Source organism: Lutra lutra, chromosome 2, assembly GCF_902655055.1.
Source record: "Lutra lutra chromosome 2, mLutLut1.2, whole genome shotgun sequence".
In the NCBI taxonomy this organism is placed as follows: Eukaryota; Metazoa; Chordata; class Mammalia; order Carnivora; family Mustelidae; genus Lutra; species Lutra lutra.
The window spans coordinates 152034747-152051245 of record NC_062279.1 but is presented as its reverse complement, the minus strand read 5'-3'; the positions used below and the strand labels follow the sequence as shown (position 1 = coordinate 152051245).

Here is a 16499-nt window from a genome sequence, read left to right as displayed (position 1 = left end):
AACCGAAAACACGTCTAATAATATCCTTACTGACAGAATATATGAAACAGATATTTTAGCCAAAAGAAATTAATAAATTTAAGTAGCACGCTGACCAGAGCAATCAATTCAGTGTGAGTTTTAAAATGTTATCTAACGTTGTGTAGATACTAAAGGACTGATAGTATACCAAATCATAAATGTTACTGGCTTTAAAAACATGCAAACATTATCTCAAGTTAAATAGAGAGACGATTACTGCTTGATAAGTAAAATCTCATAGGGAAAGAACAGATCTGTTAGAACAAGACATGAAGAATTATCATACTCATTAAGGTCTGACACATACCAGGTAACTTCACTGAAACAAATACAGGTCAAATACAATGATATGCTCTAGGTTATTTCCTTGTATGAAAACCTTATTAAACTAACACTTAGGACAGGTTTCTGGATATTTGAGTAATTTAAAAATTTCTCAAAGTGTAGCAAAATCCTCTTAGTTGTGAATAAGAGTGGCAGACTTCCCACAACTGTACAAACATTGGGCAGTTTCGTATTTTTAATCTTTACCTTGAATTATTTTCTTTTGTTATTATTACAAATGATGATTTTTACATCTGTTCAGCTTTTAGATAACTTGAATTTCCTGTTTATGTTCTGTTTCCATTACCCTTTTGGGATTTATTACCTCTTTCTTACCTATTTCTAACAGCCTATTTATCCTCAAGGAAATTAAGCTTCTGTCATGCACTGCAGGCATTTTATTTTGTGTATTATGGTAATATGAAAGATTTTAAGTTTTATTAGAAAAACTTTCTGTATGATAATCTTATTTACAAAAAAATACAATAACGATATGCATTTTAACATATAAAGAAAAATTTTTTTAACTGTTTAATTACCTATTTCATATTTCAAAAGGTGACAAAATATTCAGACAGAGATGGATATCCATCCTGACTGAAAATCTCAAGGTAAAAAATCCATAACCCCATTCACATTATATTTTAGGGTTTTTTTGTTTGTTTGTTTTGTTTTAAGTTCAAATTATCACCCTACCTTCATCAATATCTGGAGGAAGACCACCAACAAAAACTTTTCGAGAGAAGCGTTCTATTCGTTCTCCATTTTGATGAGCTGAGTAACATGTGGGTGAATTTAAAACACCAACTTGATCATTATGACCATCATCAAGCAGACCATCATCTATGGGAAAGAGGGAAGAACGACCTAAAATATAAGAACAAATATAACTTGAATCTCAGGTATAATGATAAATAAAGCTGGGCATTAAAACAGCAATGACAAATTCAAAGGTTTAAAACATGAAGGTGACACAGGCATTAAAAAAATAAGGGAAATTCAGATAGTTTAAGCTTTTAATTACTGGGATTCAAAAGAGAAGCAGTCTGAAGAATGACTTAGAAATAAATGTAGTCATATGACAACAATTATACTGCAAACAAACACTGGTTCATTTCAATGTTTTATGGAAAGCAGTAAGAATCTGATGTATGGGGACAGTATAAACTGGATGTGTAACAGGAGAAACCTTTGAGAAATTGGTGGCAAAAGGGAAATGGCACAGACTAAATAGATAAAAGCACATAATAAAAAGCCACTTGCAGACCACAGTTAAGTAAGGACAAAGGTTGCATATAAGGCTTTGAATTAATTGATTACACATGCAGATGGGGTGTCTTCAAATGTGCAAAACAGAAAAAGGCATCCCCCTCTAGGACTTTGTCCCCATCTGAGCTCACCCTTCAAGGGTGCAACCCTTTGTCCAGGGCACATCCTATATAATTCTCTGCAGCAATCCTCATGCTACACTCCATGGGGATCAAAAAAATAAAATTACCTAATAAAATATAGTTCCCTGATCTCAGAGAATGTACATTTAGAAAAGATAAGATCTATACATATAACTATGGCACATATCCCTAAGTAAGCTTTAAAATACTTCAGAGGAAGTTTGTTGGAGGAAGGGAGTAGGCTGGCTAATAAACAGGTAATTTCTTAAATTCCCAAGTGAGACTGAATGGCAATTGTGGTAAAAAGGGAAAGCTAGTGGCATTTACCCAGTGCATTAGAGAGGGTAAGATATTTCCAAATAAAAATATTTATTAGAACATGGTTTTGAGTACATTTTCCAAGTAGAAGGAGAAACATAAGAGAAAAGAGGAAAATATGAATTTAAGAAATAGGGAGTAGTCAAAATTGACTACTACATGTTGGAAATAAGGAGAGTACAAGTAATTAAACAGCTTTGAGGCTAGTCAAAATGCTTAGCTTTGAATGCCAGGCTAAAGGGGATGTTTTATTTAGTGTATGGTTAAAACAAAAAACTGGATTCAGGGGCTCAAGCAAGATAATTTTACTGGTGCTTTGGGAAGACTTATAGCAAATGGGGTTAAAGTGATAAGAAATGAGCAGATCAGGAAGGATGGACGGGGAGATAACTATAGCAGTAAAGAGTAGATAGATATCTGGGAAACAAAAGAGAAAACTGGAAAGGAGGAACTAAAAGAATTAGAACATGAATGATAAGAACCATTAACTAAATGTAAGGACAGTAAAGACCAAAAAATAGTATACAAAAGGGTAGATATGGAAGGAAGCAATCAACAAAACAAGAAATATAACTCCCATACCTTTGGAATGGGAGAGGACATTTGCAAATGACACTGACATTCTGATAAAGGGTTAGTATCCAAAATATGTAAAGAACTTATAAAACTGAACACACAAAAACCAATCCAGTTAAAAAATTGGCAGGGCACCCAAACAGATATTTTTCCAAAGAAGACACACAGCTGGCTAACAGACAAATGAAAAGTTACTTATCATCACTTGTCAGGGAAATGCAAATCAAAACTACAATAGATTATCACCTCACATAGTCAGAAAGGCTAAAATTAACAACTCAAGAAAGGACAGGTGTCAGCAAGGATGCAGAGAAAGGGGAACCCTCTTACACTGTTGGTAGGAATGCAAAAGGGTGCAGCCACTCTGGAAAACAGTATGGAGGATCCTCAAAAAGTTAAAAAAAAATTTAAAAATAAAACTACCCTATGAGCCAGTAATTACAGTACTGGGTATTTGCCAAAAGGATACAAAAACACTGATTCAAAGGGATACATGCATCCCGATGTTTACAGAATTATCCATAATAGCCAAATCATGGAAAAAGCCCGAATGTTCATCAACTGATGAATGGATAAAGATGCTGTATTATCTACGTACAATGGAATATTATTCAGCCATCATGAAGAATGAAATCTTGCCATTTGCAATGATGTGGATCAAGCTAGAGAGTATTATGCTAAATGAAGTTAGTCAGACAAAGACAAATACCATATGACTTCACTCCTATGTGGAATTTAAGAAACAAAACAGATGAACCGGGGCAGGGGAGGAAGAAAGGCAAACCAGGAAATAGACTCTTTACTATTCAGAACAAAGTGAAAGTTGATGGAAGAGAGGTGGGCAGGGGGATGGTGAAATAAGTGGGGATTAAGGAGGGCACCTGTAATGATGAGCACCAGGTGTTGTATTTAAGTGATGAATCACTAAATTTTACACCTGAAACCAATCTTATACTGTATGTTAAAAAACTGGAATTTATATAAAAGCTTGAAAGAAAAAAAAAAAAGGAAGGGTAGGTATGTAAAGCTGCATAGGCTGAGAGGATGTACAGAATTAAATGTAAGGGAGGAGGTTGCAAATTGAGTGAAGGTAATAAGCCACATTTCTGAGAGTCAACTTTATAGAAATGATATTTGAAGGTTCTCTGTAATATCACTGAAGACAACTCCAGAGAGAAGTGATGTGGTAGCTCCTTGATAAACTTTCAAGGAAGTAATGGAACATTCAAGGAGCTCAAGAAAGGAGTGGTAAGAAAAGAATAAGAGAAGCCAAAATATTATTGCCAACACAGTGCCAAAGCAAAATATAATAAAAGAAAAAAAAAAAAAGGAGCCATGCAGTAACAGTGTGAGATGTTAAGGTAATCATTTTAAAAACATGTTCAAGGACATGCACGATCTTTGAAAGTAAGCAATTTTAGGAAAGTTGGATGGGATTCATGCTACATGTAGAGTTTTATAAATACACCAAAAGATGACTCTTTAGAAGTTTCTTAGAAAACGTAAAAGAGAAAATAAGGATGCAGAGAAATTGCTCTTCTTTCAAGATGGAATGAAAGGTTGTTTTTTTTTTTTTTTTTTTGGATGAGGAGACAATGCATAGAATCTATAGCATGTGCCTATTCAACATGAAAATGTCATCAATACATCATCTTAAAAAAATATGACACATAATGATACAAGTGACAGTGTGAAATGTGATGGCCTGCAGAAGAAAACTGGGGGTTGGGATGTCAAGGAAGGGTGTTATATGCTTGTGAACTGTAGGTAGCTGGACACTGGCAGTAAGAATTTAAAGTTTTTAGCACCAAAAACAGGGAGGAAGATCCTATTTGTATAGGAATAAGGAATTATTATACAGATTCAAATTCAATTTAAATAAGATGTTCTGAAAGATGTCCATGTTCACTGCTATCAGAAATAAGGACCAATGTAAAACAAAAATCAACAGTAGTGTGATTAACAGAAAGAAAGCCCTTCAAAAGTATTTTATCTAACTATTTAACAAAATAAACCTTATCAAGATCCATTACAAATAATATTGTGTATAAGTGGTTCAACTTCTAAAGTTGGACTTTAATAATTCTGTATATTAAAAGGAATAAGATGAGGCAGAAAACATGCACATTAGCTAGTTTTTAACAGAAAAATTACAAATCCAAATTTTATACTTATTTCAGACATGTCAATACATTTGAAATTATTTCACTTTCAAGTGCCCTAACACACATGTGAATTTAGCAATTCCATGAATATAATAAACAGTCTTTCTAACAGACTTTTATCTTGAGCAAAATTATAGATCATAAATATTTAGGGTCTAAATAGAAATACTAAATGCAATGACAAAGGAAATCACTACATAAGAGAGGTGACCCAAAAAGGTTTAAACTTTTTTTTTTAATTTTTTAAATTTATTTTCAGTATTCATTGTTTTCGCACCACACCCAGTGCTCCACGCAATCTGTGCTCCCTTCAATACCCACCACCTGGTTCCCCCAACCTCCCACCCCCCGCCCCTTCAAAACCCTCAGATTGTTTTTCAGAGTCCATAGTCTCTCATGGTTCACCTCCCCTTCCAATTTCCCTCAACTCCCTTCTCCTCTCTAACTCCCCTTGTCCTCCATGCTATTTGTTATGCTCCACAAATAAGTGAAACCATATGATAATTGACTCTCTCTGCTTGACTTATTTCACTCAGCATAATCTCTTCCAGTCCTGTCCATGTTGCTACAAAAGTTGGGTATTCATCCTTTCTGATGGAGGCATAATACTCCATAGTGTATATGGACCACATCTTCCTTATCCATTTGACCATTGAAGGGCATCTTGGTTTAAACTTTTTGTGTTAACTATGACACTATAAGCATATTCATAATATAACTACATTTTAACAATTCTATATCACTAACTATAGTAGTTTTAACTATAATAAATTATAGTTAATAAAATAACTATCAAAAATCTATACTGTATATCTAAAATCTAGTAACCAAAGCTCAACCGAACAAAGGATGTGTAATGCAAAGTCTAAGAAACATCATACTCTGGACATTCTAACAAGAATTTTCATTACTAGGGGCACCTAGGTGGCTCAGTTGGTTAAGCATCTACCTTTGTCTCAGGTCATGATCCCCAAGTCCTGGGATCCAGCCCAGCATCTGGCTCCCTGCTCAGTGGAGAGCCTGCTTCTTCCTCTCCCTCGGACATTCCCCCTGCTTATGCTCTCTAACTCTCTGTCAAATAAATAAATAAATAAAAATCTTAAAGAAAGTTTTTGCAGGGTGCTTGGGTGGCTCACAGTTAAGAATCTGCCTTCAGCTCAGGTCATGATCCTAGGACCCTGGCATTGAGTCCCACATCAGGCTCCTTGCTCAGTGGGGAGCCTGCTTCTCCCTCCTCCTGCTCTCCTGTCGCTCACCCTTGCTCTCTTGGATAAATACATAAATAAAATCTTTAAAAAATTTTTTTTCATGACCACTTTTGAGAAGCCATAAAAACTATGGAATTGAGTAGTATTTAAAAGAGAAGTTAACTGAGTATATATCAATAAAAATATTACTTTTTATCTTGCCAATTATCTTTCCCTATAACCTAAATTAATATGACTATAAAAGGAGAACCACTAAATAATGACATCTTTCATGTGTAGTACAGTTTAAACATGCTTTGTAAGAATAATACACCAAATATTTAGTGCCTAAAAATGACTGGCAATAAAGGTAAAGTTATATACATGGGGAGAAATAAAATTTGATTATAAGATTGTATGGACTAAAATACAACAGTTTTCAACCAAAATTAAAGTACCTTTCTCTTTTTTTTTTGCACTGAAACTAAGGATGTATTTTCAGGTTTTTATACTTCAAAAGACTGAAGCAGAATGATAATGAAAACAGTACAGAATTTGTGGGAGGTAGCAAAAGCTATATACTTAGAGGAAAACTTCCTTACTTAGAGAAAAAGCTATAGTTTTAAATGCATATTAGAAAAGAACAAATGCTTAGATAATCCTAGTTTTTGCCACAAAAAGATAGGAAAAGAATAGCAAATTAAATACAAAGAGAGTAGGATGAAGGAAATAAAAAACTATAATCAATGACATATAAAATACAGACTAAGATGAAAGCAAATCAACAAAGCCAAAAATGGCTCTTCAAAAACTTATAAAATTGACATACCTCTAAGCAAAGTTTATCAAGAAAAAAAAAAAAGAAAACTCAATTTACCAATACTAAGTATGGAAAAAGGGACATCAACCAATACAGAGCCTATATACATAAAATGCTACACTTCCTAACTAGTTTTGCAAGAACATTACAAGAAAAGAATACTATCAACATCCCTTAGGAACATAGGAGGCAGAAATCCTAAAGAAAATCCTGACATATTGAATCTAGAAATACACACAAATGGAAAACACATCATGATTGAATGGAGTTCAACCCCAGCAATATAAGATTGATTGGGTCAGTAAAGCGTGCCACTCGTCATCTTGGTGTTGGGAACTTGAGCCCAACGTTCGATGTAGAGCTTACTAAATAAACAAATAAATGGAAAAATATATAAATAAAAATATACTGATATAAGATTAAAATTATGCTTTGCTGGCTTGCACTTGATGTAAAAATATAAGCAAAAAAAGAAAATAAGTTACTGTAATTCACATTAAGAAACGGAAACGGAATTATCACACAATCATTTCCACGGATGTTGGAAATGCATCTGATAAAGTTCAACAGCTATTCATGATTAAAAATGCTAAGCATACTAGAAATAGGCAAGAATTTCCACAATCTGATAAAGAGCATTAAAAACACAGATAGTTTTTAATGATAAACTATCAAAATGCTTTCCCCCTGAAGTTTGGAAGAATGTTCACTATTTCTATTCAAATTATACTGGAGGTAGAACTAGTATAGTAAGATGAGAAAAACCAAGTGTCAAATACTCACAAGGAAAAAATAAAACTGTCTCTGCTAAGAACATGATTTTATATGAAAAATTCAAAAGACTCAAACTACTAGAAATAAGTGCATTTAACTAGGGGACAAATACAAAGTCAACTTACAAAAATCAACTTATTTCTAGATGATAGTACTAACTGGGAAAAAGTTTAAAATAATGCCATTCACTATGTCATCAAAACTCATCAAATCCTAGGAATGAATTAAACAAGAGAGATGCAAGATCTTTACACTGAAAACAAAAACTTGCTGAGAAATTCTACAAGACTAAATAGAGAAGAATCAACATGGGAGATGTACATTCTCTCCAAATTAACTATGAATTTAATACAAATCATTCAAAATCCAAGCACATTTTGTCTTCTAAAAATTTTAAGGAAATTCTGAAATGTATGATAAATCAAAGGATTCAGTTTTAAAAAATCATATAAAAGAATAAAGTCAGAATTATACAACCAGATTTCTAGACTTATCAGTTAGCTATGATTATTAAGAATGTAACACTGATGTTAAAATACACAAATACCTAACTGAAACAAAATAAGAGTCCAGGAAGAGACCCACAAATTTACAATCACTTAATGTTTTCCAAGGTTATAAGCGCAGTTCACTGTGGAAAGGGATGGACCAATGGAAATCCAGCTGGGGGGGTGGATAAAAAGGAACCTTGATCCCTACTCTCACATTTAAGACTTAAATGTGAAAGATAAAACAACAAAGTTGCTAGAATTTCTTCATGATGTTTGGGGATAGGCAGATAGACACTAATGAAAAAAGTAAACAACAGGACTTCCATCAGAATTAAATTCTTAGCTGCTTATCAAAAGAGAGTAAAGTGAAAAGCAAGCAACTCCTAGAAAGTAGGACAAAATATAAAGAACTCTCTTAAATGAAATGGACAAAAGACTTGTACTGAATTAAAAATGGACAGAAGACTTGTACTGAAAGAATATAATGGATGGGGTATAAGCATATGAAAAGGTGCTCAACATCATCCTTAGTTATCAGGAAGATGAAATTAGAACAATAATGAAATGTCACTTTTATGCCTATCAGGATGGGTAAAATAAAAAAGCTTAACAATACAAAGTCAGTTTTATACTCGATTTGAATATAAAACTGGCAAACTAGTTGGTAATTTCTAATAAAGTTAAACATACATGCACTCCATTAACTAGCAATCCCACTCTTAGCTATACATCTAAGAGAAATGACTGCTTATGTACATACACACACACACACACACACACACAGAAAAGAAAAAGGGAATAAAATGTTTATGGTAGTTTTTATTTATAACAGGTTCCAAATGGAGTCAACCCAAATGTCTGTCCATATTTGGGAAAGGGACAAATTGTGGTATTATCTACATAATGATTCCATTCACTAATAAAAAATAAATAACTACTGATAGTAATTACTCTTCTATACAATCTTACATCTTACAATTTCCCTTTGAGACTGAAATCTGTTAGTATTTAAAAACAATTTTTCAAATGTTTCCTTCTTTTAAAAGAAGAACTGGATATGGTTGTTCTGAAGTGTTTTTTTTTCTCTAGATAAATAATCTTAAAGGTGAGATTTCCATGCTGTTAAAACCAGCAACAATGGATGCTGATTAACAAGCCCTACATTCAAAAAAGAATTTTAAACTATAATTACAGTTGCACTGTTTGAAGGGTTAAGGTTTTTTTTCCCTCCTGTTTTTTAAAGTCATCACTTGATCTTGATATCAAACACCTCATTTATATTCTCTGGCTATTGTTAAGAAAATCTTGACTCAAAATTCTTGAGAGCTTGTTTGGAGGTTCTAGCAGGGGAGCACAGCTACTCGTATACCCTTGACCGAAGAACGGTCCTCTCTCCTCTATCGGGGAAGGTCGTCCTCTTCGACCGAGCACACAGCTTCGGGAGGGATGCACATGGAGTGGTGAGGGAGGAAGGGGACACCCGCCTAGCCAGCCAGATCAGCCGAATCAACCCTGGCGACCAATGGGGTGACAGATGTCGCAGCCAGATTGCCCTTACATCCTTGACTCAAAATTCTTGACCATACTACAACGTAACAAGAATGAACTGTTATACAGAAATCCTACTTCAGTTATTCTAACTTAAAGTGTATATATATCCATATTTGCTTGCAATATGTACGTGTAAATATACATATATTTATAACACATGCATTATATAAACATGAAAATTAATACAATATAATACAAGATTAGGTATAACCAAGATGAGAGCAAGATTCTAACTAGGAGTTCTTTAAGAGATTTACAAAGTATGTGATAGTTTTAGATAGAAAAATGTGGAGGAGAAAAAAGAGGGGACACTCTTTATAGGCAAAAGTACAGAAACATTCCAAAGGCCATATCAAGGTAAAATATAGAAAACTGGAGACATTCTTAACTATGTGCTCAAAAGCCCTACTTACAAATGCAAGTAAAATATCTTATAGTAAGTTAGTCACCTAAAATGCACAATAAAAATTTTAAAGGTAAAATAGTTACAATAAAGCTTATAAAGGGAGTAATAAGAGATGAATGAGCAATGAAGGAGATTAAAAAAAAAAAGAATAAATGAAGATTGCCCAATCACTGACAATGAAAGAGTCTAAGATGGCTTCCACGTTACCAGGGCTCTTTTATCAGGTAACCAAAATCCTTAGAGTAAGAAACACAGCCACTACCATACAGCTTACCGATATGAGCCTCGTTTGTTATGGACAATTAAGATTCAAGTTACTCATTTCAAAATATTTTAATAAAGTGGATTAGAGAATTGAAACTTTTCTATATTACCATTAAAAATGTTTACTCCATCCAATAATAAAAGTTACATGATGAGCTTCCTAAACTGAAGATGGGGCAATGAGCAGGCTGCTTGCGTGACAGGATGGTTGGCCCCAGCACCTGGTTTCCTGGTGTTGGGCAGGTATGTACTACACACATGCCTGCAGTCGGAGGGGGTTTGTAAGCAATTACTAATTTTACTTTGGTGGCTACGTTAATTGTCCAAATCACAGCTATACTGACTTCTCTGATTTTGACCTTATTTTGGAAGCTCAGACTAAAAAAATTTCTCACACATCCAGAGGAGGAGGCTAGAAAGGAAAACATTTATACAAAGTTAGGCAATTTACAATTTGAATCTAAGCATAGGACTTTGATCTCAATATGTTATCCTGTACTTTCATTTACAAACTGTTATTCTAAAAATAAAAAAAAACTATATAAATTAAGGACAAATATGAATATTCTTCCCATCTTCTAAGATCCTAGCAGTCACTCTATTGGGGCAGAAAAATCTACCAATGTGATGGCATGATTTTTATTTAGTATGAAAGAATCAAAGAAAACCTATTAAAAAAAATAGAGCCAGATCCAACACTGAACTCTCTTAAGCACCACCTGTTTAATCAGAATCACTGAGAAGGCACGCTTTTCCCAAAGAACTGAGGAAGAAGCTATAAGGTACTCTTACCACCTAAAAATATTTTGCCCCAATAATAGGCAGACAGGAATGATAAGACATTTAATTTTAATAATCAATTATAGCCTAGTATGTCTCTGTAAATTACTTTCTAGATATATTTGACAAGTTCACTGAAATTTTTTTTTTTTTTAAAGATACTGATATGGCTGGGTATAGGTGTAGAGCAGGTAGTTGACCCCTTCAGGGAGGAGAGGTAAGCAAATTTTTCCTCTAAAGGGACAGACAGTAAATATTTTAGACTTTGTAGGCCACACTGCTGTAACTACTAAACTCTGCCATCACTGTAGCTCCAAAGCAACCAGACAAAAAGTGAATGGGCATCTCTGTGTTCTAATAAAACATTGTTTATAGTTTAGAAGTTAGCCTGTAGGCCAGTTTGCTAACCTCTGTCTTACAGTATTACTCTGGCTGTTTTTTTTTTTTTCCCATGCTTTGGAGATTTTACCCACTCTCTGACAGTTATCCAAAGTATTTATCAAAGATAAAGAATTTCAGCCTTGATTTCATCATAAAAGGATTTGATAGTGGTGATATTTAGGGGTCATACCCTTATTCTGACTACTTCACAAGACTTAGAGTCAAACAAATTTGAATCAATCTAAGGAAATCAGAAAATCCTGGGTCAATTTTAAAGCAATACATGGTGTAATGTATTATTAATAATTCCTTGTTTATTACAGTTCATAAATCTGAATGGCTACACAGTATAAATACACCCCAACTCTCTAATTGAACTTCCATAATTTCATTCCCTTTTAAAATCATTTCTCCTATTTCATTCCCCATACAATCTATTAACTCAAGCTTTGGGATTACCTGCTAGAAAAGATTGGATTGTGATGTTTAGCCCTGATTATCAACTAAAATAGGCTCTATTTCTATTACTTAAAATATCCTATATATTTTTATTCCTTTGGGAGCATAGTAGCCCTTGAATCCTTTACTACAGGGATAGATTGCAATGTAAAAATATTTGAAGTGTAGAGATAGAATTTAAATTACATTTCATACCTTCCTTCACACTCCCACCTTAATCCAACCCCAGATTAGTGTGTTTACTCTTAGAATAGAATGGAAGAACTGTTGGACAAGAAATACAGAAGACAGTTTTCCATATATTAAAGTCAACTCCCCTTATGAGTCTTCCTTCTTCCTAATCCTGGTCCCCAGGCAGCTCTGGAGTAGAACTTTTTATGGCTCCCAGGGTACAGAGATACATAAGACTTGGGGGAAGGTCCCAAATGAAAAACAGAGAAAGAAATATTTGCTCTTTCTTAATTACTTCCAATATAATTCAATTTTGACTATTCCTAAAGTATATTTTATATATTAATATCTAGAGCCAGGTTGATTCAAAGTTGTTCTTGACATTAAGAAAATTAAGGTATACAGGAGACACGAAGATGGCGGAGAAGTAGCAGGCTGAAACTACTTCAGGTAGCGGAGAAGTAGCAGGCTGAAACTACTTCAGGTAGCGGGAGATCAGCTAGATAGCTTATCTAAAGATTAACAAACACCTACAAATCAAACGGGAGATCGAAGAGAAGAAGAACAGCAACTCTAGAAACAGAAAATCAACCACTTTCTGCAAGGTAGGACTGGCGGAGAAGTGAATCCAAAGCGACGGGAAGATAGACCGCGGGGGGAGGGGCTGGCTCCAGGTGAGCGGCGGAGCAACGGAGCACAAAATCGGGACTTATAAAAGTCTGTACTGCTGAGGGACATCGCTCCAGAGGCTTAACTGGGGTGAAGCCCACGCGGGGTCAGCGTGGCCTCAGGTCCCGCAGGGTCACAGAAGGATCGGGGGTGTCTGAGTGTCGCAGAGCTCACAGGTATTAGAACAGGGAAGCCGGCTACAGAGACAGAGCCGAGGAGTGACTCTCAGATCGGGGTAACCTGTCGCAGGCTCGGTCAGCTCGGAGCGCGGCCGGAGGCCAGGGTGGCAGGAGTCATTGGGCGCTGTTCTCTGGGCGCACTGAGGAGTGGGGCCCCAGGCTCTCGGCTCCTCCGGGCCGGAGACTGGGAGGCCGCCATCTTCATTCCCGCCCTCCGGAACTCTACGGAAAGCGCTCAGGGAACAAAAGCTCCTGAAAGCAAACCCAAGTGGATTACTCAGCCCAGCCCCCAGTAAGGGCGGTGCAACTCCGCCTGGGGCAAAGACGCTTAAGAATCACTACAACAGGCCCCTCCCCCAGAAGATCAGCAAGAAACCCAGCCAGGACCAAGTTCACCTACCAAGGAGTGTAGTTTCAATACCAAGGAGAGCGGCGGAATTCCAGAGGAGAAGGCAAAGCACGGAACTCATGGCTTTCTCCCCATGATTCTTTAGCCTTGCAGTTAAATTTTTTTTTCTTTTCTTTTTCAATTTTTTTTTCTTCTTCTGCTAAATTTTTTTAACTTTTACCCTTTTCTTTTTTAACATTTTTTAACTAGTTTATCTAATATATATATATATATTTCCTTTTTATACTTTTCTTTATTGGTTTTCTTTTTTTAATTTTTTTTTCTTTCTTTCTGAACCTCTTTTTATCCCCTTTCCCCCCCCCCCCCCACGATTTGGGATCTCTTCTGATTTGGCTAAAGCATATTTTCCTGGGGTTGTTGCCACCCTTTTAGTATTTTACTTGCTCCTTTATATACTCTTATCTGGACAAAATGACAAGGTGGAAAAATTCACCACAAAAAAAAAGAACAAGAGGCAGTACCAAAGGCTAGGGACCTAATCAATTCAGAGATTGGTAATATGTCAGATCTAGAGTTCAGAATGACGATTCTCAAGGTTCTAGCTGGGCTCGAAAAAGGCATGGAAGATATTAGAGAAACCCTCTCGGGAGATATAAAAGCCCTTTATGGAGAAATAAAAGAACTAAAATCTAACCAAGTTGAAATCAAAAAAGCTATTAATGAGGTGCAATAAAAAATGGAGGCTCTCACTGCTAGGATAAATGAGGCAGAAGAAAGAATTAGCGATATAGAAGACCAAATGACAGAGAATAAAGAAGCTGAGCAAAAGAGGGACAAACAGCTACTGGACCACGAGGGGAGAATTCGAGAGATAAGTGACACCATAAGACGAAACAACATTAGAATAATTGGGATTCCAGAAGAAGAGGAAACAGAGAGGGGAACAGAAGGTATATTGGAGAGAATTATTGGAGAGAATTTCCCCAATATGGCAAAGGGAACAAGCATCAAAATCCAGGAGGTTCAGAAACCCCCCTCAAGATCAATAAGAATAGGTCCACACCCTGTCACCTAATAGTAAAATTGACAAGTCTTAGTGACAAAGAGAAGATCCTGAAAGCAGCCCGGGAAAAGAAGTCTGTAACGTACAATGGTAAAAATATTAGATTGGCAGCAGACTTATCCACAGAGACCTGGCAGGCCAGAAAGAGCTGGCATGATATATTCAGAGTACTAAATGAGAAAAACATGCAGCCAAGAATACTATATCCAGCTAGGCTATCACGGAAAATAGCAGGAGAGATTAAAAGCTTCCAGGACAAACAAAAACTGAAAGAATTTGCAAATACCAAACCAGCTCTACAGGAAATATTGAAAGGGGTCCTCTAAGCAATGAGAGACCCTAAAAGAAGTAGATCAGAAAGAAACAGAGACAATATACAATAACAGTCACCTTACAGGCAATACAATGGCACTAAATTCATATCTCTCAATACTTACCCTGAATGTTAATGGGCTAAATGCCCCAATCAAAAGACACAGGGTATCAGAATGGATAAAAAAACAAAACCCAGCTATATGTTGCCTACAAGAAACTCATCTTAAACCTGAAGACACCTCCAGATTTAAAGTGAGGGGGTGGAAAAGAATTTACCATGCTAATGGACATCAGAAGAAAGCAGGAGTGGCAATCCTTATATCAGATCAATTAGATTTTAAGCCAAAGACTACAGTAAGAGATGAGGAAGGACACTATATCATACTCAAAGGAACTGTCCAACAAGAAGATCTAACAATTTTAAATATCTATGCCCCTAACGTGGGAGCAGCCACCTATATAAACCAATTAATACCAAAATCAAAGAAACATATCGACAATAATACAATAATAGTAGGGGACTTTAACACTCCCCTCACTGAAATGGACAGATCATCCAAGCAAAAGATCAACAAGGAAATCAAGGCCTTAAATGACACACTGGACCAGATGGACATCACAGATATATTCAGAACTTTTCATCTCAAAGCAACAGAATACACATTCTTCTCTAGTGCACATGGAACATTCTCCGGAATAGATCACATTCTTGGTCCTAAATCAGGTCTCAACCGTTATCAAAAGGTTGGAATCATTCCCTGCATATTTTCAGACCACAAGCTCTGAAGCTCGAACTCAATCACAAGAGGAAATTTGGAAAGAACCCAAATACATGGAGACTAAACAGCATCCTTCTAAAGAATGAATGGGTCAACCAGGAAATTAAAGAAGAATTGAAAAAATTCATGGAAACAAATGATAATGAAAACACAACGGTTCAGAATCTGTGGGACACAACAAAGGCAGTCCTGAGAGGAAAATATATAGCGGTACAAGCCTTTCTCAAGAAACAAGAAAGGTCTCAGGTACACAACCTAACCCTACACCTAAAGGAGCTGGAGAAAGAACAAGAAAGAAACCCTAAACCCAGCAGGAGAAGAGAAATCATAAAGATCAGAGCAGAAATCAATGAAATAGAAACCAAAAAAAAACAATAGAACAAATCAACAAAACTAGGAGCTGGTTCTTTGAAAGAATTAATAAGATTGATAAACCCCTGGCCAGACTTATCAAAAAGAAAAGAGAGAGGACCCAAATAAATAAAATCATGAATGAAAGAGGAGAGATCACAACGAACACCAAAGAAATACAGACAATTATAAAAACATACTATGAGCAACTCTACGCCAACAAATTTGACAATCTGGAAGAAATGGATGCATTCCTAGAGACATATAAACTACCACAACTGAACCAGGAAGAAATGGAAAGCCTGAACAGACCCATAACCAGTAAGGAGATTGAAACAGTCATCAAAAATCTCCAAACAAACAAAAGCCCAGGGCCAGATGGCTTCCCGGGGGAATTCTACCAAACATTTAAAGAAGAACTAATTCCTATTCTCCTGAAACTGTTCCAAAAAATAGAAATGGAAGGAAAACTTCCAAACTCATTTTATGAGGCCAGCATCACCTTGATCCCCAAACCAGACAAGGATCCCATCAAAAAAGAGAACTACAGACCAATATCCTTGATGAACCCAGATGCAAAAATTCTCGCCAAAATACTAGCCAATAGGATTCAACAGTACATTAAAAGGATTATTCACCACGACCAAGTGGGATTTATTCTAGGGCTGCAAGGCTGGTTCAACATCCGCAAATCAATGTGATACAACACATTAAT

At 35.7% G+C, this 16499-nt stretch overlaps 1 protein-coding gene across 10 annotated transcripts in view; it reads right to left on the bottom strand.

The window, feature by feature from the left end:
- Positions 1-16499, bottom strand: part of CPEB2 (cytoplasmic polyadenylation element binding protein 2) — a 77901-nt gene that overhangs the window by 16940 nt on the left and 44462 nt on the right. For all 10 annotated transcript variants that reach the window (XM_047718906.1, XM_047718908.1, XM_047718904.1 and 7 more), the window contains one exon: positions 1042-1212. In XM_047718906.1, coding sequence (XP_047574862.1) covers positions 1042-1212 — 171 coding nt within the window. The remainder of the gene's footprint in view (positions 1-1041; positions 1213-16499) is intronic.